The sequence below is a fragment of the Vitis riparia genome, chromosome 8 (assembly GCF_004353265.1).
Source record: "Vitis riparia cultivar Riparia Gloire de Montpellier isolate 1030 chromosome 8, EGFV_Vit.rip_1.0, whole genome shotgun sequence".
Taxonomy (NCBI): Eukaryota; Viridiplantae; Streptophyta; class Magnoliopsida; order Vitales; family Vitaceae; genus Vitis; species Vitis riparia.
This window is the reverse complement of record NC_048438.1, coordinates 21,764,240-21,786,733: the sequence shown is the minus strand read 5'-3', so window position 1 is coordinate 21,786,733 and position 22,494 is coordinate 21,764,240. Positions and strand designations below refer to the sequence as shown.

Here is a 22,494-nt window from a genome sequence, read left to right as displayed (position 1 = left end):
TTTTTAGACTTAAAGTAACTAATATCTACACAGTTAGATGTACGTCGTTATAAATTGTATTAAAATCGATCATTGACCTTGATATTGGTGTTTATTATCTCGTTTGACATAATGAAGATATTGTATTTTATACGAAAAAATGATTGTAATATCTCACATTAAATAGAGAATGAAGTTTTTGATGTTATACATATATATATGAGTTCCTTTTGACTTTTGCAAATGCGTTTTAAAGTTGCGATGTTTTTTTGAATTTAAAGCAAATAATATTTACACAGTTGAGAACGGGTCATAAGGTGTTCCGTGTTTTTTTTTTTATTTTTATTTTATCTTAATTAGATTTTTCTTTTAACATTTGATGTTTAAAATTGATTTATACTTTATATTTGATCTCATTGTTTTGAATCTTTGAGTTATTTATTCATTAGCATTCATCATATATTTTAGTGATTCAAATTCAAAGTTTGATGTGATATCGAATGGGTTGTTATAAATTTGTCTCCAATAAATGAACTTCCACGTTTCTTTATATCATTCATGCAATGTTATAAAAATAAAATAAAAATTTATTGGCCATTTTGAATTTATTGTTGAATATATATATATATATATATATATATATTAAATATAACACATTTTTTCTATTATAAGTATGTTTGACAATCTTTTTTACTAAAACCATGTTTTTTTTTGGAAAAAAAAAATAATTTGAAGAATGTGTTGTCTTTTTATGATAAATTTGAAGGGGTTTTAATTTTATTTTTTTTTAGTAAAACGTGTTCAAAATCAAGTATAAATATGGAGAAGAATAATTTGATTTTTTTAATTATAATCCAAATGCATAATATATTCACAAAAAATAAAATTTAAAAATATTTTTTATTTAAGTTTTCAAATAAAATTTTACTTTTAAAAATTAATTAATAATTCTTTTTTAAAAGTCTTCTCAATAACTATTTTTGGAAAATTTGAACAAAAACAATAAGAGAAAAACACAAAAAGAAAAAAGTGAATGAAATAAAAATAAATAAATTTGAGGTTAATAAATTAATTTTATATGTCTTTTCATAATAAACAAAACATAAGAAAATAACGACCTAGATTTAAGGTTTAACTTTCAAGCATGATACTAACGAAAAATTATCTTAAATCAACAAAAATAAATAATAATAATAATAACCTATACAACTCATGTCTAGCTAAAAAGGAGATCAATAGGGGACTCTTCTCAAAATAATACAAGGAATCTCTTAGGAAGCTCTACCATGGTGCTAAATAATAAGAATAAATACCTTTTAACATAAAACCTTTTTAAATAAAAAATAATGAACTCTTTAAAAGGCTTTTTTTTTTTTTTCAAAATAACTCATTTATGCATATTTTATTATTTCAATGAAAATTAAAATTGATTATTTTAATGATAAAAACTTGTATTTGATGTGTTTTTTAGCATTAAACAATTTTATTTTTTTTTTCAATTTGAATGAATTTGGCCATTAAATGTTATCTATATAATAATTATCTATGTTTTTTGTATAGTTGACTTGAGCATTTGACTAAATAAGGGTAAACTCGTGCATTTTTTACGTGGTGCCTAATAGTTGAAGTATGATTGAGGTCAAACCTAACTTGATCGATGTTTTGACATCAAACGGTCATTGAAAAGTGTTCATTAACTATTTGTTCGATAATGAACTAATAAATAAGTTGAATTACGACTTTATCTAATAATTAGATTCGATCTGAATCATTTATACGAGACTCTCATTATTCATTTATGAAGGAAGCAATTATTGAAATATCATTCTCGTGATTTTAAAAAAATAATTCACTATTGAGTGTATTTACTCTAAAAATTGTCAAATCATCTTAATGCATTGACTTTAATTGTCATTTGTTCTTGTATATTATTAAGCTAGTGAAAAGTAGTTGGTAAAGTCTCGGGAGGGCACTTTGAATATTGTAAGGATCTATTGAAACCTAATGAACCAAAGTGTAAAGAAAGGTAGCAAAATTGTTAGTTGAGAAAAATTTTAAAATAGTGGAATACTTCACACTTGTGGAGTAAGGAGGCGGACACTATAAAAATTTATTTTTACAAAAATTATCGCATATCAATGTTTGAAATATATGTAAGAGCATTATTATATTTTATGGAATAGAGAAAAAAAAGAAAAGTGTGGAGTAATGGATGGCTGAGATTGACCCATTTGGTGGAGTTTTGACCTAGGAGTACTCCAGTGGGGCCCTTTTAATCCAAAACACCCTGATACGGTGGGCATTCGTTAAATCACACCCAGCTTTCTCATGGTCCGTGGACCACCAAATCTCTTCTTGGATTTTCCCTAAAATTGATCTCCTGATCTTAGCCACCCACGCAATCAACTGCCGCCAGGTGTACGGTCCAAATTCATTGGGCCCACTCTGATACCCGAAAAGGAAACCAATAAATCCAGGCCAAATTTACCCGTCACATCGGCCCAAGAATGAGGTGTTGGATAAGAGTCCATCCCAGATCCTGGCCCACCACTACTTGTCCCAAAATCACCGTCCATTGGGCCGATCCAAAAGGCATCCAAAGGGCCCACATCCTTATCTTGATTTGTATTGCATCCTGGTGAATGTATTTATCAAATAGAACTTGGTTCCCCTTTGATGTCCACATCTCACAACTTTGAAAACGAGGCCTATATTAACAAAATAAATAAATAAATAATTATTTTATTTAAAAATAATATTATTTTTGCTGGGTGGTTATTTTAGGTAGTTATTTACTGTTGCAGTGGTTATACAAATTTTAAATTTATTTATTTTTGTTATATTCTTATATCATTATGTTATTTTCATCTCAAAAATAATAATTTGACAAGTAAACAATTAAAAAAATAAATAAGATAGCTACATGTCATGGACTTAATCTTTTTCTATACTCTGCGGCACCCATACGGAGGAGGAAGGTCATTTCGAGCTCTTATAGTTTTAAAAATACGAGTTAAAAAATATTTTGATTTTTTTTTTTAAATTTGAAATAAAATTTAAAATTAATTCGACGTGATTCTATTTTTATATTAAAAATTATGATTACAAATTACAAGGTTAAGCTCATTTTTATGACTTGCTTGTACTATGAATATAACAGGTGAGGGCTCCAAAACTTTAATCAGAGCGGACATGGGCCCACAGGATAGATCGAACGGCCCAGAAGCAAGCCATGTCCAAATCACTCCTTATCAACGGTACCATCAAAACTGAGGCGCCTACACTTTCCACGTCATCAAAAAGTACAGCTCACACCCATTCTTCAGATACGAGCTAACACACGCATGTCTCTCTCAAATTTTAAAATTGATTTATTCTCCTTCGCTTTTCCTTCGTAGTCAACTGAGGCGGCTGCCAAGGTTGTTGTTTTTTCAAATTTATTTATTTAATATATAAAATATAAAAATTAATTTTTATCCATTTTTAATTTTATCCTCTTTTTATTTTTTTCTTTATTTTTATTCTTTTCTGGTTTTTTTTTTGGGTGATTTGCCGGGACTTGACCCCACATTTAATCAGAATTGACTAGTGCCTGAAGTCCGTTCGCACACTAAGAAAACTGAGGTCCGAGAATCTGATTGGTGGACTCCAGTCCTCTTCTCAATCCAGTTGAATCTACCTCAAGCACGCGCGAGGTTACCGCTTCCACCGGTTACCTTAATCCCTTTTACTCACCTAACCGGTCACCTCTACCGCCTTTTCACTTGACAACCGGTTTCCCATAGTCTACATGGCTTCTGTGGTCCGCTTTGAAGGACCACCTGCTCCCTCAGCCGTGTCGAGACATTACTAGAAGCTCACTTAGGGGTAAATTCGTCTTTTGATACAAAAGAGCCAGGACCGACTTATCTCCAAATGAATCATTGACACGTCATCCGGGTGTAGGACATCGCTGGAAAGCTGGATTTACTGAAATCCCACCTGGCAAAATTCAACCTCTTGCGGAGTGAATTTGGGTGAATTTCAAGAAGTTTTGTATACCCTGACTTATATTACCCAGATATGCCAGCTAATCACATCATACCACATCAGGGTAGAAATTATCTGAAATGTCGAATATAACCTCTTATGATGACGCGGCATGATTTGGTTGGACTCAGAAGATAAATTATAAAGAGCACAACCGGATGAGATTGTGCCATGCACATTTTTCCATTGCAGTGTATTTCACCTTTTTCTTTTTCTTTTTAAAATTGTCATCCTCCTATTCTCTTATTGGATCGCGATTTTTTCAACTAAAAAAAAAAAAGTTAGTAATAATAATAATAAATATATATTTTTTCTTCACTTGTCGAACATAGGAAACGGCGATGGAAGAAGAAGAAGAGAAGAAGCACTTCTCTTATGTATGTGCTCACAACTTTCTCGTTCTGATAATTTTCTCATAGTTTTCCTTCAGTTTCTCGGCTTCCAAACACTACTTTGAAGCTGGTTTCCGCAGTCTCGCTTTAGATCCACATGGTGGATTTACTCTTCACTTTCTTAGCTGCGAAAATTGGTAAGATTGTCCTGTCTCCGACCGATATCCCAAACTTTCTTTGATGAATCTCGCTTTCTATCTCTATTCCTCCTTTCTGTTCGTGTTTTGATCTCTTCGAACATTTTTTAATGATTTTTTGTACTCCGATCTTCTTTGATCCTTGCTTCTTCCCTTTGTAGCTCAAAATAGGTAAGGTTTTCTTCGGATCATAGTTACTGCATGCTTGGTGGATGTTCATTTGTTCTTGGTCTCCTGTTCTCATTATTTTGCTTGTATTTGATGTTTGCGTTTTCTTTTGTTTTGGTTTTGTTGGGGAATTGGTTCTTTTTCATTGTGCTTCTTTTTCTTTTTCTTTTTCTTTTTCCCTTTTTGTTTTTAGTTGCATTTTTTTGCTTCTTGCTCCAGCTTGATTTTAGTCTAAACTGTGTGTTTTGTTGTTGAGAAAATCAAAGGGAAGGAGAAAAATGAAATATATATATATTTGGATAAATAACAAAAATAGAAAAACTACGATTGAAATTTGTAGTTTCTTTTCCTCTCCCATCTAGGGAACCAAAGGGAGCGTTACTGATTTTTTTTCTCCCTTTTCCAATATTCTGTTCTCCAAACTCTAAACACTTCTGAAAAAGCCTAATCTTGGATAATCTTTCTACTGTTGGATAAAAATGGAGATAAGTTTCAGGGAAAAAAGTTGTTTTAAAGAATTTTCCTTGTTCTTTCCGCTAGCCATAACATGGGAAATATATTGTCTTGTTTTGAATTTATGCCCTTTGATACCTCCAACCATGATTTGTTTCTAAGACGGTTAATTTGATTATCCAAAATTAACATGTTTATGTCTTTGTCTAAATTACTACATATTTCTTTCTGAAATTGAGTTTTCCTTTGATATTTATGTTGAAATCCCCAGACTTTGTGATACGTATGGTTCTAGTATCATTTTTATCATTTTCTTATAATTCTGGTGGCTGTTCTAGGAATCGAACGATTCCTCCTGCTCTTTTTTTTTTTTTTTAATGTTCTTAGATCTTTGGATGTCATATATTGGGAATTCATGTATGAAGATGGATATTATCTTTAGTGCTGTGAAGTAGTTAATTTCATTTGTCATGGTTGATTAATGTTTATCTGGAATTATATTCTAAGGATGAGGTTTTAATTTTCAGCTATATTACAGAGAATGAAAGCATGTGCTGTGTATCATCAGACTGGTTAAACGACAGATCGGTCCAGACATATTTTCCTTTTCTTTTGACCAAAGCAGATCAACAAACATAGACATGAATCACTTAACTGTTGTGACTGAGGATGCTTTTGCCAGTTTGCTTGAACTTGCTGCAAACAATGACGTTGAGCGATTTAAACAATCAATTGAGCGCGAGCCTTCTGGTGTTGATGAAATTGGACAATGGTATGGCCGTCAGAAGGGCTCAAAACAGATGGTCCTTGAGTATAGAACTCCCTTAATGGTAGCTGCTACATATGGTAGTATTGATGTAATGAAGCTTATTCTTTCTCTATCAGACTCTGATGTGAATCGATTCTGTGGTCTTGATAAAAGTACTGCACTTCATTGTGCTGCATCTGGTGGATCTGTCAATGCTGTTGATGTGGTGAAACTGCTTTTACTAGTGGGTGCTGATCCTAATTCACTTGATGCCAATGGTCATCGGCCTGTTGATGTACTTGTTGTTCCTCCAAAGCTTCAGGATGTCAAGGCTACCCTTGAAGAACTCCTTGCAACCAATGGTTCTTCTGTTGAGCGGAACCTGAGCATTTCAACTGTAACCTCAAATTCAAATTCATCACCGCTTTCATCTTCTCCAGAGAATGGATCTTCGTCTTCTGATTCAGATTCACCTTCTTCTCCGATGAATGTGAAGTTAAATGACCTCCCTATTTCTTGTGCATCAGAGAAGAAAGAATATCCTGTTGACCCATCTCTCCCTGATATCAAGAATAGCATCTATGCAACAGATGAATTTCGAATGTTCTCATTCAAGGTTCGACCTTGTTCTCGTGCCTACTCCCATGATTGGACCGAGTGCCCTTTTGTTCATCCAGGTGAAAATGCTCGAAGAAGGGACCCAAGAAAATTCCACTACAGCTGTGTCCCTTGTCCTGATTTCCGAAAGGGAGCTTGCAGGCGTGGTGATATGTGTGAGTATGCTCATGGAGTTTTTGAGTGCTGGCTCCATCCAGCTCAGTATAGGACAAGGCTCTGCAAGGATGGTACAAATTGCAATCGAAGAGTCTGCTTCTTTGCTCATACAACTGAAGAACTCCGGCCATTGTATATGTCAACTGGTTCTGCTGTTCCTTCTCCTCGCCCAAGTTCTTCCACGGCTGCTGCTATGGATTTTGCTGCAGCCATGAACCTCATACCTGGCTCTCCTTCATCTGTCTCTGTCATGTCTCCTTCGCCGTTCACCCCCCCATTGTCTCCATCAGCCAATGGTGTTTCACACTCATCCATGGGTTGGGCCCAACCAAATGTTCCAACCTTGCATCTCCCTGGTAGCAATCTTCAGTCCAGCCGCTTGAGATCATCCCTTAATGCAAGGGACATCCCAGCTGAAGACATCAATTTGATGCTGGATTTTGATATACAGCAACATCAACTGCTAAACGAACTGTCTTGCCTCTCTCAACCATGTGTTAACTCTAATTCTTTGAACCGTTCTGGACGGTCAAAAACCCTAACCCCCTCAAACCTTGATGAGCTCTTTTCAGCTGAGAGCTCATCTCCTCGGTACTCTGATCAAGCATTGGCATCTGCTGTTTACTCCCCAACACATAAATCAGCGGTTCTAAATCAATTTCAGCAGCAGCAGAGCATGTTATCGCCAATCAACACAAATTTTTCCCCTAAAAATGTTGACCATCCTTTGTTGCAGGCCTCCTTTGCTTCCTCGGGGAGGATGTCCCCGCGAAGTATGGAACCTATCTCACCAATGAGCTCTCGGGCCTCTATGTTTGCTCAACGTGAGAAGCAGCAACAACAACAGTTTCGTAGCCTGAGCTCTCGGGACCTTGGCTCTAACTCCTCTGCCATTGTTGGTTCACCCATAAATTCCTGGTCAAAATGGGGATCCTCCAACGTTAAGCCAGACTGGGCAATGAATGCAAATGAGTTGGGTGGGCACAGAAGATCAAATTCATTTGAGCTTGGGAACAATGGAGAAGAGCCTGATCTATCATGGGTTCAATCACTCGTCAAAGAATCTCCTACGGAGACCAAAGAGAAGGCGGCGGCAACACCTGCGTTGGACACTGCTGAGGCTTCATCATCCAGTGATGGTTCCAATTTGAATTCTCAAATTGAATCAATCGACCATGCTGTTCTTGGGGCATGGCTTGAGCAGATGCAGCTCGATCAGCTCGTGGCTCAGTAAACTAAAATGCATGTTTACTGAGTCCCTCAGCCAGTGAACTATATAAAGGTTTCGGTACATAACTTGTTCTTTTTTGGGTTTTATTGGTGGTGGATGTTGGGAGCAGAAGGTACCAGAAACGAAAGAGGAAGGCAGAGGGGGGAAAGAAGGGAAGTTAAAAAATTCAGAAAGGAAATTCATTTTCACCATTTATTGTTACTACAGAAGTCAGAAAGGGTGAGAAAAAACCTCTGGGTATATTCAAAAAATGGAGCCCAATTAAGGTGTTTCTCCCACAATATTTAAACATTTAGGTCTCTCTTATCAACAATTTTTTTGCTTCTATGTTGATCAGCTACATGTTTCATTGGAATGAAACCGTAGACTTGTGTCTATTGGGTTGATTTCCTTGAATTCATTATTATCTTTGGGAAAAATGGAGTAGGGTGATGGAGTTTCTCTTGAAGAGTCTGTAATGGTGTGGTCCGTTCCAATTTTTTTAAGAAAAGGGAAAGGAAGATACATTTGAGACGAGTACTATTGATGATATTGTAATTTTGAGTCAATAATTTTGGGTGCCATAAACTGTGGAAGGAGGAAGGATAGGAAGTGGGAGATACAATGTTCCCCCAATGATGTACCGTTTTATTAAAGTTCACTGCTGTGATCATCCAATTACCCTTGGCTCTAATGGTATTGTTTATAATGAAAGGCATCTTTTTTTATGCGTACCCCTTTGATATATTATGTAGCTTCTTCTTTCCTTATACTCCTTATGCTGTATTTATGTGTAAATATAAGGAATTGAATTCACTTCATGCTAATCAATGAAGTGGGTACTTTATATTTGCTTCTGATGTGCTTTTTAGAAGCTCTCTATTCCCATTTTGATGATCTGATTTGTGGGTTATTACTTATTATTATCAAGGCATGGGAACATGTGCTGTGGTGTGGATTCCAAATCTCACTAGTGGGATTTGGGATTGTGTGGAATATGGGATATGGTCATGTGGCGAAAAAAAAAAGAAGGTTATTTTGCTTAGATTCTTTTTCACTCTTTTTTAGAGAAGATCATATGCTTGGTACAATTTTTATTGCCTTGAATTTATGAATCTTACTTTTTAAGATGATGAGATGAAAGCTTTAGAGTAATGATATTCCTCATCTGATGCTGCCATATTTATCACACATGTAGATAAGTTATTCTTTTCTAACACCCAAGAAAAGTGACTTTAGAAAAAAAAAAATCTTTGGTAATTTAGAAAAAGGTAATATCATTTACTTTAAATGCCTTTATGCCCAAAACACCCTCTCATTGATCTGCCATCTATTTCTTACTGATCTAGGCATTGGAGCTTTGTGGGTTGCATTGAATCTGATGGATCCTGTCTATTTCATCCTCCATTTGGTTGTTTCTTTTTTTAACTTTCTTCTTGGTGGTAGTGGGGTGTGGTGGAGAATGGTGCTTTTATATTGTTCACTGTTCAGGTCTGTATTAATACACATGTAAAAAAGGTTTAAAGGGGGGGAAAAAGAATTCGAGTTCTTTTTGCTATTTTTGCTTTTTCCTTTAATAGGAAAATGGGGTGGTGGTGGACTTGATGGTACATGGTACCACCTCAACCCTCACCTTTCGGTGGCTATGTTGATGGTGATTTTTCTCTCTCTATTTTTTTTTTTCTTGACCTTTTTGTCTTTTCAAAATTTCACTGACCAAAACGGGAAAACTACTTGCACAAGAGGGGAAGAAGGAGAGAAAAAGGAAGGAAAGAAAACATCATGGCATTGGAGAATTGTTTCTTTCCTAATTAGCTTTTTTATTCCTACCATTGCATTATTTCATACTCACTAGTTTAGGTATTGAAGATTGATTCTTATAGTGTCGTTATATGCTTTGTTTGGTTGTGTAAGAACATGTGGTATTTGATTAGGACATCAAATGAGCAAAAAAACAACAATGAAAGAGAGTTTGCAAAATTTTTCTTTTGATGTTTCCTCTTTTTCTTGTTTGCCTCTTTCAATTTTTAACAAAAAGAAAAAGAAAAAGAGAGACCAATTATACATAAGAAAATAAGTTTTTTTTCATCTTTCTTTTCTCATACATTTCCTGTTTTTGATCAAATTGGGAAAAAGAAAAAGGTGGATAATGGGTATTACCATCTTCCTCTTTACAACCTGGCTACCTCAACCAAATTGGCTCAATCTTCATAGTGAAATGGTGGTGTTGAGGACAATGTGTTTGTATTATTATAGATTGTAAGGGGAGGGGGGGAATGGGAGGTGTTAGTTGTTGAGATTGATAAGCATAGTGGGGAGGAGTTGATGGATTGAGAATGGGTAATGTGGGTGAGATTTGCCCAATTGGGTATATGTTTAAATGTCCATGAAAACACCACCCTCATGTCTTGTCTAAGGCAAATGGTGTTCAAATTAAGTTTTAAAAAAATCTAGTGGCAGATGATGGTCTTGATTGCCATTTGAGGCTTAATTGTTCAAATTGAATTCTCCTCTAATGGTTGGGTTGAATTATGGAGCCCTAACTACTTGATTTAGAAAAATGTTGTTTACAGCTTTGAGGGATCTTCTTGCCCATTATTGAAGTTCAGATTAAGGGTACCAACTAGCTTATTACATCTTTTCCAAAGATTTGATATCAAAATTGGATTCTATCAGGAGTCTATGAGTAGGAAAATGCTAAAATAGCTCAAAGTAATCATATCCAAACTCCGATATGAATCATTGATGCATGTAATTAGTATATGAGATTGAGATGTAAAGAAATGAGATTTAGATACAAATAAATGATTTTCACGAATATTCCACAAAGATTAAAGAAAGGAAAGAGTAGTCATCATAAATGTTATTGCTGAAACTACTTAAATTATATGAAATTGTTTGGTGATGAGAGGTGGGGTAGGAGGTAGGCATGGTGGTTTGCCATGACCCAAACAATAATCACCAGGGCAGGAGCATTAAAAATTTTTAAGACTTCAGGTGTGTCTAAGGATTTGGTGGCCTAAACCCCACTTAAAAAAAGCCTTCATATTCATTTCTCCTTTTTCTTTCATTTCAAACTACATGGGGTGAACTGAAAGATATCATATTCAAATGCTACACTTTCTTCAACTCCCTCAGTAGCTAAGTCATTAAAGAGAATTCCAAGTTGAGAAACCCCACTTCTGATCAACCCCATCTCAAAAGAAAAAGGTAAAAAAAAAGCAAGAAGGGATCAAATTTTTTACTCCTTCAAAGTGACCCTGAGTGTGTTTGGTGGTCTATTCACTAATAGAAACAGAGGATGTCCAAATCAGAGGCCTTCCTAGAGTATGATATTAGTTGTAAAGAAAAAGCCAAAGGGCATGGGAAATGAGTCACCAGTCATGAAATGTTGGTATTTAGCCATCATCACCCACATATCATTCTATATATATCTTTTTTTCTTTTCCTTTCTTGTTCTTGCTTCTACCATTTAAATTGTGTGCAAATATAGTAATGGGGTTTGCAGCCAACCTTTAATGGGGTTGCAGCTTTGTGTGCATCAACCAAACAAAGTTTGTTGTTGATAGGAATGTGAACCATCATCCCCACCAAACATCATATCGAAAGAACCAAACTTTACTCTACAAGGGTTGTATCTAAAATGATGCCTGCTAGATGCACATTCATACTATCTTCAAATGTTTAGACTTTGGTTATCTCAATGGCAAGTGACAACAATGGCATTGTAGTATGTTGTAGAGCCATGTTCCCTTTGAACCGTTAAAATGAAATGAACATCTAAGAAGATGGTGTTTGTTTTTTTACTTAATTCTAAATATAACCTTAATGCTTAATAGTGTTAAATATTAGGTTGTTTGTTTTTGTAGTATTTTATTTCTATTAAGTATTAAAAAGTAAAAAAAAACCAATATGTTATTTTTTCTATTTAGAAAAAGTTACATATTTTTGGATTTTTCTATTTAATAAAAAGTTTATAATAAGTCATGAAAAAATAGAAAAACAAACAACCTAAATTCTAAAACTAAATTGTTTTCAGCAAAAAACAAAAAAAAAAACAAACACCACCTAAGAATATCAACGGTGTAGGGTTTTTTAGATACTTGTCTTGTTTCTAATAGGAGAAGCAGTGAATCAATGATGAAGTTTGAAAATTTGATTAGGGGATAAAGTAAAAAAAATTATGATTATAATAAATATATATAAATTTTCATATTTCATAATAAAATAAGTAATTATAGATGTCAATCACAAACAAAAAAAATTACAGTATATCAAATTAAACATAAAAAATAGGAAAAAAAAGTCTTAAATTTTATTTAAAAATAGCAAGAAATTTGACTATAAAACTTTTAATGATTTTGCAGAATTTTTGCTATAAAAATTTAGAAAAATTATTGAATTTTACTAATATATTTGTAGACTTTTTTGAAACAATTAAATACAAATTCAATTAAGAGTGATATCTAATAAAAATTACAAAAAAATAGTTTATTAGAATTTATTTTGTAATGTATATTAGGATTCAAATAAAATTAATATTATGAATATTAATAAATAAAAATTTAAAAATAAACATTTTATAAAATCTATTTAGTATCCATATTCACCTAATTTTTTATTCTATTTAATTCTTTTTTCTTATATAAAATTATTTTCTTAGGGGTGCAAACTTATATTTTTTATTTTATTTTTTAAATTCTTAAATAAATGAAAGGATACTATTGTTTTACAATTTTGAGGAAGGGGGTGTGCCCCAAGCGGGCCAAGCCCACAATGACTCCACCATCAAAGATGAGTTCAAAATAAGGACAAACAAGTTAAGTACAAGTTATAAAATTTAAGACCAAGATTGGGTCAGGTATTATCTAGCCCTACCCTAATTATACATGTAATTAAATATTTTTTTTTTCATTTTCTTCTTTTTACAAATAAAAAAAAATCTAATTCTCAAAAAAAAATAAATTATACATATTTAAAACATTTTTTTTAAACAGGACGAGACTAGATAGGTATGGGAAATTTTGAAGAACAACTTTTTCTAGAGGTATGGTATTTTCTACTTCTTTTCCATGAATATTGCACCAATTTTAAGCCTTGTTTGTGGGAGCTTGTCAAATGCTAGAGACATTATTTGACAATTCACATAATTTAAATAGTAATTCCTTCTACTTCTATTTTTCCGACGAGTAAAATGCAGAAGTCAAACGCTATAACAAACAGGCCCTTAATAAGTTGTGTATTATTACAAAAGCAAATCATCAATGAGAAGTCTGTTTTAGCTCATTACATCATCATCAAATTAAAAGAATAGTAAAATATGAAGTGTGACATGGTTAAATAAAGCGTCAAGAAAATAGAGAAATCTGTAATCAAGCTCTCAGGCCCTGAGGAAGCTCCAAGGTCCGGAGCCAGTCCATATCCTGCAAAGATTGGTGTATAAATGTAAATGAAACACAGCAGTTTGAGAGGAAAAAATGAACTCTACTTTCATACTTGAACATGATATGGAAATTAGCTCCAACAGACCAATGGACATGAGATATTACCTCCAAAAGCCGGACATTGTGCGCAAACTCATGTAGATGGATAGAGCAATCCAAATACCGATGAAACCGAGACTTGAGGATAGAATAAACAAGCACAGAATGCTCACTAATGCTACCAAAACCTGGTGGAAAACAAAGGGAAAAAAATGAACAAAAGAGAGACAGTTCACTACGGTGATCTTGCATGAGTTGTGTTTGGTTGATGGGAAAACCAAGTGGAATATAGTACTAATATCAATTTTGACAGAAGAATAAGAGCAATCACACATTCGTATACCAGCTCTAAATTTGAATTTTTTATATAAGATGAAACACGAGGTTATGGATTGGAAATCTGCTGATGTTACTTGATATTTGGCAAGCATGACGAGTATGGGGACGAAGCGGATTTCATGACCTTTGGACCTCATGAAAAAGTTAAATAGGGGTTTAAGAATAACATTAAATGTAATTTGATATGGACTCTCTCTTTGATGTCTATGAGCTATGCTTATATATTTATATATATATATGCATGTGAATCCAGGGAGCAGCCAAGGGCTTATAAACTTGCCATAGAGCAGGCAGAATATGCAAAATCGGAAGCTCCAAAGTTGACTCCATCAAATACAAAAGCTAAAGCATTGATGGGTTGAGTCACAGCAACAAACTAATGAGAAAAAAATAAAACAAATTAGTCTCATAGATGATCCAAAATCCAGTAAACAGAAAGGAACGATGATATTTTATTTTTGGAGAGGGAGGGAGATACCGGAATGCCTAGATTCATTAGCTGCAAAACATTGACGTCTTTGGTAAATACTCTTGATGCATACTGTAACACAACTAGAAGGAAGACAGAAAGCACCAAGCCCAAAACCAAACCCAACTGCAGAAGAAAATGAAATACAATTTAGAACATGAAAAGAGAAAAATGAAAAGTACTCTTGTTAAAAAAAATTGGTGCACCTGCAGTACACGAGAAGCAGTAGCAGTTGCCTTGTCATAATCCTTTTTGGCAAATGCACTTGCAAGGATTGCCTAGAAAATGAAAGCCCACTAATCCGTTAAACAAGAAGTTGAGAATTAAAACATGCTTAAGAAACAGATGCTGAGCAAATTTAATCAAGGACATTCCAAAATACGCTCAAAGAGCAAAGGCCATTTCCTTTATTAGCTCTTAACACTGGCTTCTCGATAAAGGTCAGGAGTTGGTCTAGGTTAGTTTTAAAATTGTATATCCAGGTTACTACATTCGAGTAGAAGATCCATTTCTTACTTGTCCAGCGACAGCCAACCCATCAGCAAGCAAAGAGGTTGCCAGCCAGATCTGCAAACAAACCTGGAATGCAGCCATGGAGGTTGATCCCAGCCTGGCAGCCAAAGATGCGGCCAGTGTCACACAGAATGTCACAGCTATTACCCTCACTAATAGCAGGGATCCTGAGTGGAAGAACACGAAGCAGAGTAACACAATAGGTTAATGTGAACCCATATACTAAACAATTCTGTACTGTAACTAAAACAAAGCTATACAATGCGTGCCAGGGATCAGAGCTACATTTCATCAATGATTTTCAGTTTGCATAATAATCAATTCTATGTCCTCTGCCCTAATCAGATATCATCCAAATTTCTACTTTTTTAGACGACCCAAAATACTGAGGTTTTAAACATTGAAGCAGTGTTACATATGGCTGCATCAAATAAAAAAATTTATGGCATCAAATTGCTATAGGTTATATCGATGAGTGATAACTGACATACAAATATATATAACTAGAATTCAGTAAGTGTTGCTGAAGCATTGCCTTAACTGTTGGAATAGTCGATATATGATAGGCATACATCATTGTAAAAGGTAATAAATACCAGCAGAGTACTTACTGATGAGGAGCTAGAACCCTCACCATTTCTAAGAAAGCGACCAAGTTGTAGATCTTTGATGCTTGGAGGCAGGAGATCAACTTTTCTCATCAATCGCCACAAGAGTATCACTGAGATTAGGTACCTATAATGACCATTCGCCAAGTGAGGAACAGAAGCAAAGACATCCAGAATCTTCAGGGATCAAAAGGATGTCGAAGAGAAGTAAATCAGAAACCAGGGCAATTAATTGAAGACGAATTTTGGACATCAGAAAGACACAACTTACTGAGAAATTACATGGGCAATGGCTGCACCACTAACACCTAAGTGAAATACAAACATCAAGATCGGATCTAAAATGATGTTCGCCACATCTCCCAGTACTGCATTAGATAAAGTAAACAACTGAATGAAATGTTGATGCCATCAAAGTAAATGCAAACAAAGACGAATGGTTCATTTTCTGCATATAGAAAACAAGAAATGCACAGGCATTGTTTCTCCCGGCTTAAAATTCAGGCAGTCCCTTGAGTAGTTGAATACATAAAGTACGAGTATACACATGCATGCCCCTATGCAAGTACTTGCCTGTGAGTGCATGTGCATAAGCAGAGTGAGCAGTCCATTTATCACTACACTTATAGGTTAAAGCATATAAGTCCAATTTGCCAGCTTGTCTAGAATATTTCTTCAACCGACAAGCAACCTGCTCAGGTGATTCTCTCAGCCACCTTGATGATTTACCCTTGCAGATGTTCAAGGGTAGCATTCTTCATAGTGAGACTCATTCAACAATTAAACTCGTCTAGTTGAGTTCCTTTTTTTTAAGAGACTCCATGTGAAGTCCACATATATATGCAAAAATTACTTGCCTTTTGTTTCACAAAGTGAGGTACTGCCATACTTAAAAAAGTAGAGTGGGAAAACGGAATGTTAAGATTTAAGACCCCTTATCCCCCACCAAAAAAGCACACAAACACACACAAATGACTTAAAAATTATGTACATGACTAGTTTATCTTTTAACATGTTAGAAAAGGGTAGCAATACAAAAAGGAACAAACGAATTATGGATGGTGAAGTTACTGTTGCTTCCCTAGCACCCTAGCAAAATGTCTTTTAAGTAATTAGGGAGTGTTTGGACAGGAAAAGAAGATTTATATGTCACAATCATCCCGAGGGAAATGCATGTGTAGCAGAAATGCAACTGATAAAATACTTTGGGACAAGAAAGCTCCACTGACTGGTAGCATATAGAGGAGTTTTTGTATCTTTAAATCCTCGAAACACCCCTTGCATGGCCAAAGAGAGAAGAACAGCAGGAGCTCCAAGTGACCTCAATGTCAAGTACTGCATTGCTGGTGCTAGCATTGGAGAACCCTATTTGGAGAAGATACCTATCGTTATTGTTCGGTAGACAAGAAATTAGAGATTACAAATGAATGCCCGGTAGGAAACTTTGAATTTAAATCAACATTCAGGGATTGGGATTAATTTGTTGAAGTTTTAAATATTTGAAACCTTAAGATTCCATTAACCAAAATGCTATTGCAGGCCAATCAAATACATATATCTCTACACCAATTCAATATAAGGAATTGGAATCTATCCCACTCCAAACTCAAATTATTGTAATAAAAAAACCTGGTTGATAATTAAGAAAATAGGCAGGAGTTTAAACAATTTTCAAGTTTCTGCAAAATTTATCATAAGAAAAACCAAGGATCCACAAACCTAAAGCTTTAGGGATCCTTTTTCTCTAGTCCTTCAAATTCAAGGTGAAGCTGATAATTCGCATCTATAAACGTTAAATCAAATTTATATGAACTCACAGTCAGATACAATGCCCAAAAGAATTTATGAAGAAACCTTAGTAAAATGATGACAAACTCATTAAGGGTCGTGATGAACAGTCAAACTGACTGATTTTTATTATAATTAGATCTGCTAACTCCTGTTTTACTGGGATTAGTTAATAATATGCCGTTTCCACTTAGGTGGGATTCGTTTTTTCCCTTGAGAAATGAACTTCATTGAAATAAGTAAAGCATTAAGCTATTATTACAAGGAAACTTACAGAAATTACACCCATGAAGTTGAGAATCGATTTTGCACTAAAAATAAGGAACAGAGCTTGGATGAGGCCAAGCACACCACCAATCACTAATGCTGATGAAGCTGATGATATATGCCTTCTCTCATGCTCAAATTCCATGTATTTTGTATTATTTACAGTTCTGGACGGTGAATTGTGCATAGAATCTGTCAAAAATCATCAGGAATCAAAAACATGTTTTAAATACTGGGAGTATTCAAGAAGCTGTGGAAAAAAAACATAATGAAGTCCCTACAACAACGAAAAGGGAATGCTTACCAATATGCGGTATCAACTCTTCCATTTCATTGTCTATAGCTAAACCCTTTTCCAAATTTTCATTTGTCCGTCTTCCAACAGTATCTTCCTCCGCAACAAAAGAAGTTGTAATACTGACAAGGGGGAAAATGGCAATTCTCGATACTTGATTAAACACAGCAATGGAGACTCCTACAGCAGCCAGCTCCACGGCACCTGTAAGGATTATACACAGAAATCATATATTGAAGGGGCAAGTAGTAATAAAATTTTAGTAACAGGCTTGAAAACTCATAAAAATTGGGGCATTCTGAATTTTTAAATTTAGGCAAAATAGAGCATTCAATTCCATTGGAATGAAGATGGCAAATACAAACCTATATGACCGATGAATGCTGTGTCAATTAGAGAAGCAATAGGGTCTGCTGTTAAAGCCAATGCTGCCGGGAATGCAATCTGTGCTATCTCAAGACCGAGCTCATCCTTCTTAAAAACATTCCTAGCCATTTCATTGTGGAGTTATAAATTAGATCACATATCAATTATTCATATTTTCCTCTTTACAATAACCTAGGGCAGCATCATGAGAAACATTTTGAACCAATATAAGGAGACAGAATTCACATCAAATTGAAACCAAACCAATGCCAATTTTCAAAGTAATTGATTCTCATTTTGAGAAAAAAGAGAAGGAAACCCACCAGCAGCAGTAAGCCAAAAACCCTAAAAATCTTGAAAGATCAAAGAATTCACATTATATCAAACTGAATACCTTGTGTCCCTGAAGATCACAGAGAGAGGCACCTTGCCCATATTCTTCCACGGATGGAAAACAGCATTCCACATGAAACAGAGTAAAATTTCAAATATTCACAAACCATATTCCACCGCTTGCATCATCAGAAACTTGGTAACAAAATGCTACAAAGAGAAGTGTTCAGGCCACCAGAGAGAATCCCTATCAAGAAAGTGGTTTAATTCAGAACTTCCCAGAAAAAATAAAAGGAAACTAGAAAGAAACCCAGGAGAATAAAGAAAGAGGATTGCCCAGAAAGAAAAAGTACCAAAAAATAAATGGGAAGCCAATAAACCATTGATGCTTAACAAGGAAGTAGTGGTTGTTTTATTGTTCGTTTAAAAAAGAAAACAATGGTGAAGTGTAGAACCTATCTGTTGACCAAAACCCTGCATAAACCTCCCTCAGTTGTGTATAACCCAGAAGCATAGGCAACAAAAACTATAAAAAAAAAAACTCATGCAATTGAGGCAAATTCATGGTACATTATCTTCTCAGAAGTCCCCACACCCAAAAAAAAACCAAAAAACAAAACAAAAGAAAGAAAACTTTTTCCATACATAGTACTGATGTGATGGAATGATCATTCTCACGAATGGATCAAAATAAAAGGTCAAATCCTAGTATTAATAGGATTCAGCGTATTATACATATGTATACAAAGGTTATGGGATTTGTAATTATTACATAACTCTACCCTAAAGTAATGAAAATTTTTAAAAATTAAAATTATTACATGATTTTAAATAGATAAAAGATTAATAATGTTTTCTTTCCTAAAAATACTATGTGCTTTTCTTACATTTGATTTGAAATTAACTAAAAATTCAAAGGGTCAGAGTTATTTGCTCATGTCCAATTAAAATTATCAATTTTTTTTTTCTTCTCACTTTTGTTTCCTATTTTTTTCCTTTTATTGTACTTTTATCGATTTTCTCTCAAATTTTCCAAAATTGAAGTAGAACGTAAAAGAAAAATACATTTTGAGGTGGACACATGCTACAAAGTGGAAGATAAGAAGAAGAAAGGGTTAGATTTTGAAAACTATTACTAACTTTATATTTTTCATGTGATATCCTATATCGGATGAGAGAGAAAGTTTATAGTGTTATATAAATATAAATTTTTCTTAATATTATAGACATGTTTTAAAACCATGATGGCTCATTTGGGTTTAGAACATACAATATTTATACGATTTGATGCGGGTTATCACAAATAATATCATAACCAATCTTAACCCTGATGTGAAGGTTTGTTTGGTCCTATAATCATGTGGGATAGAATGAGGATATTATATCTACATGAAATGTATTTATGATATCTCACATAAGATGAAACCCCCTTTAGGTACAATACATACATAGTTGGGTGTGAGTGGTTACATCTCATTCACTTTATTATTTATCTATTTTTATTATTATTATTTTGTGATGGAAGGTTGGAGCTTGCATTGAACTTTAAACATATAGCTTTTGGTTTTGCTTTTAGCTAAAAGTTGGAAACTAAAATCATAAAGATAAAAGACAGTATTAATACTTTAAAAGTTTTATTAAATATAAAATAGTTTTCAATATAAATCAAAATAAAATGTTTATTTAACATTTTTCTTACTTGTATACTAATCTACTTTCAAAGTTATAAGTTATTTTAATATATAGAGATCGATCAAACACTGCAGAAGCACAAATTAAGATTGAAAAATAAGAAAAAAAGCTTATCAAAAGTCAATCCAAACAAGGCCTTAGACTGCTCACTCTTGTAGAGGCTGAAGAACATCGTGACTGCTGGAACTGAAAAACATATCAAGAGAGAAAACTAATGCTTCTGATTCTAAGGAAGACAAAAAAATCTTGATCCACAGAAACCCTTCTTTTTTTTTTTTCCTGGGATTGTTTCATTAGGTAAATGAATGTTTTTACAATTCAATCGACACAAGTCCCTACACTCGCATTTTCCCTCTTCCTTTCCACTACCCAAATGGATCAAAATTGGCCTAGGGGATACAGATGCTTACAATTCAATTACCAGTAATCACGGCATGAGCAGTTTCCATCCTCAAATCGATGGAACCGGTTATTATCCCTAACAATGATAGTTCTTCCACAGCACTTGGACATAAACTTGATGGCAGTGTGGCAATCACCACAAACTCGCAAATTCTTCATGACCCGGATTGGCCTCTCAGGTGGGAAGCTGATGAGCCCAAATGCAATCGCTAGTCTCTCGCTATGGTACCTGATTGTCTGGTTCTTCTCTTCACCATCCACTTCTCGCAGCACAAAGCTGGTGTCTGCTATATAACCTGCTCGTTCCATTTCTTCACCTAATTCTTCCAACTTTTTGTAAATGTCTTTGGTGTAAGGGTGAGACCTGTCACCAGCAGCAAATGTGTGGATTCTGTTTCCTTCCTCAACCCAACTCAACCCTGTTTCCTTCTTCACGCCTTGGTCCCTCAGCATCTTCCTGGCTCTGGCTGCCTCCTCGTACCTTCCAGCAGCTGCATAGGCATTCGATAGTAGCACATGTATGCCTGAGCTCACAGGACCCAATTCAAAGACTCTGTCAGCTACAAAAGAAGCTAACTCTGTATCTCCATGGATTCGACATCCTGTCAGTAGAGCTCCCCAGACAGACTCTGTTGGCTCCATGGGCATTTTCTTGATAATAGAAACTGCGTCCTTCAATTTTCCAGCGCGGCCAAGTAGGTCCACCATGGAAGCATAGTGTTGAGCTCCAGGCTCGATCCCGTACTCCTTCATTAGCTCAAAGTAGAATTGCCCTTTCTCAACTAGCCCCGCATGGCTACAAGCATAAAGCACACACAAAAAGGTTATGAAATTCGGTTTCATCCCAACACCTTCCATCTGTTTAAACAGATCAAAGGCTTTCTCTGTGTGGGCATGCTGAGCACAAGCAATCAGCATTGCATTCCACATGCCAAGATTCCTGATTGGTATTTCATGGAAAACCAGATACGCATCTTCAATCACTCCACATTTTGAATACAGGGATATCAGAGAGCTGCCCACAAAGCTTGATGAATCATAGCTCGTTTTCAAGCACAACCCATGTATCTGCTTCCCCAACTCGAGAAGCGTTGAATTGCCACAAACCCGAACAACACTGGAAAAAGTAAAATCATTAACATCTAAGTCCTCCATCAAAGCTTGCTTAAACAGCCTCAAAGCCTCCTCATCTTCACCCATCTGGGAATACCCATATATCATTCCACTCCAAGAAACCACATTTCTGTCCGGCATTTCATCAAACATTTTCCTAGCATCTCCAATTTCCCCGCACTTTGCATACATATCAACCATAGAACTTCCCACGAACACGTCGCAATCATACCCAGTTTTCACAGCAAACGAATGTACCGATTGCCCAATATCACACCGCGAAAGAATCCCACACGCCTTGGTCGCGCTCGGGAATATATGGTCATCGGGTCGAACCCCATTATCCAGCATCCGACGAAAAAAGTCGATAGCCAGCGAAGGAAGCTCATTTTGGGCAAATGCGGAGATCACAGAGCTCCAAGTGGTGGAAGATTTTACTGGGGTTTCTTCAAAAACTTGGCGGGAGTAGTGTGGCAGTTGGGATTTCGAGTAGAAGTTGATGAGGTGGTGGCAAACGAGATGAATGGTTAAGAACCCTGATTTGACGATGTGACCATGGAGCTGTAAGCCCTTGAATAGAGACCTTGAGTGGGTTATGGAGAGGAGAAGGTTGCAGATATTTCTGTAGTTGTGTTCAACGCTTGACTGGTTTAATGGATTTTGAGGGGTTATTGGGAGAGGTTTTGACGGAGGGGTATGGGTTTGAGGCTGAAATGGACTTCTAGGAATCTGATGAAGCATCAGAGCTCCGGCTTTTTGGTTTGAAGGTAGAATTGCCGGGGCGATGATTTGGGTCGGTGGAGAAACCTCGACGTATGCAGAGTCAAAACGACGGCGCTTTGGTAAACGGAGAAACAGAAATTTAATAAAATAGGGATATTATAAAGAAAAATAAAAAAATACAAAGAAAGATAAAAAAATAGATTAAAAGTCGAT

General features: G+C 35.1%; 3 protein-coding genes across 4 annotated transcripts; 1 reads left to right on the top strand and 2 right to left on the bottom strand.

Moving 5' to 3' along the window:
* Positions 1–5,703: 5,703 nt before the first annotated feature.
* Positions 5,704–8,624, top strand: LOC117920218 (zinc finger CCCH domain-containing protein 30). Its single transcript, XM_034837625.1, has one exon. The coding sequence runs from the start codon at positions 5,800–5,802 to the stop codon at positions 7,912–7,914; it is 2,115 nt and encodes a 704-aa protein (XP_034693516.1). The 5' UTR covers positions 5,704–5,799; the 3' UTR covers positions 7,915–8,624.
* Positions 8,625–13,085: 4,461 nt separating this feature from the next.
* LOC117921318 (protein DETOXIFICATION 42-like) lies at positions 13,086–18,936 on the bottom strand. 2 transcript variants are annotated; one of them, XM_034839183.1, is made up of 14 exons: positions 18,807–18,936; positions 18,413–18,598; positions 18,018–18,139; positions 17,662–17,856; positions 17,365–17,549; positions 16,532–16,667; positions 15,574–15,670; positions 15,329–15,429; positions 14,698–14,861; positions 14,388–14,459; positions 14,191–14,307; positions 13,993–14,088; positions 13,440–13,561; positions 13,086–13,313 (listed from the first exon to the last, which is right to left on the bottom strand). In XM_034839183.1, exons 2-14 carry the CDS (start codon positions 18,484–18,486, stop codon positions 13,271–13,273), a joined length of 1,524 nt encoding a protein of 507 aa, XP_034695074.1. In that variant the 5' UTR covers positions 18,487–18,598; positions 18,807–18,936; the 3' UTR covers positions 13,086–13,270. The 2 variants fall into 2 exon arrangements, with proteins under 2 accessions (XP_034695074.1, XP_034695073.1); XM_034839182.1 differs by lacking the exon at positions 18,807–18,936 and adding an exon at positions 18,705–18,800.
* Positions 18,937–20,289: 1,353 nt separating this feature from the next.
* LOC117921317 (putative pentatricopeptide repeat-containing protein At5g52630) lies at positions 20,290–22,359 on the bottom strand. The gene has a single exon (XM_034839180.1). It carries the CDS (start codon positions 22,297–22,299, stop codon positions 20,461–20,463), a length of 1,839 nt encoding a protein of 612 aa, XP_034695071.1. The 5' UTR covers positions 22,300–22,359; the 3' UTR covers positions 20,290–20,460.
* Between the last annotated feature and the right edge of the window lie 135 nt (positions 22,360–22,494).

Excerpts from the sequence above, each read along its gene's own strand:
- LOC117921317 (XM_034839180.1), bottom strand. The coding sequence starts at position 22,299 with ATGCTTCATCAGATTCCTAGAAGTCCATTTCAGCCTCAAACCCATACC.
- LOC117921318 (XM_034839183.1), bottom strand. The coding sequence starts at position 18,486 with ATGTGGAATGCTGTTTTCCATCCGTGGAAGAATATGGGCAAGGTGCCT. Across the intron at positions 14,862-15,328 it reads TGGTCGCTTTCTTAGAAATG|GATCCCTGCTATTAGTGAGG; the intron begins GTGAGGGTTCTA and ends TCTTCCACTCAG. Across the intron at positions 14,460-14,697 it reads GGTTGGCTGTCGCTGGACAA|GCAATCCTTGCAAGTGCATT; the intron begins GTAAGAAATGGA and ends TTCATTTTCTAG.
- LOC117920218 (XM_034837625.1), top strand. The coding sequence starts at position 5,800 with ATGAATCACTTAACTGTTGTGACTGAGGATGCTTTTGCCAGTTTGCTT.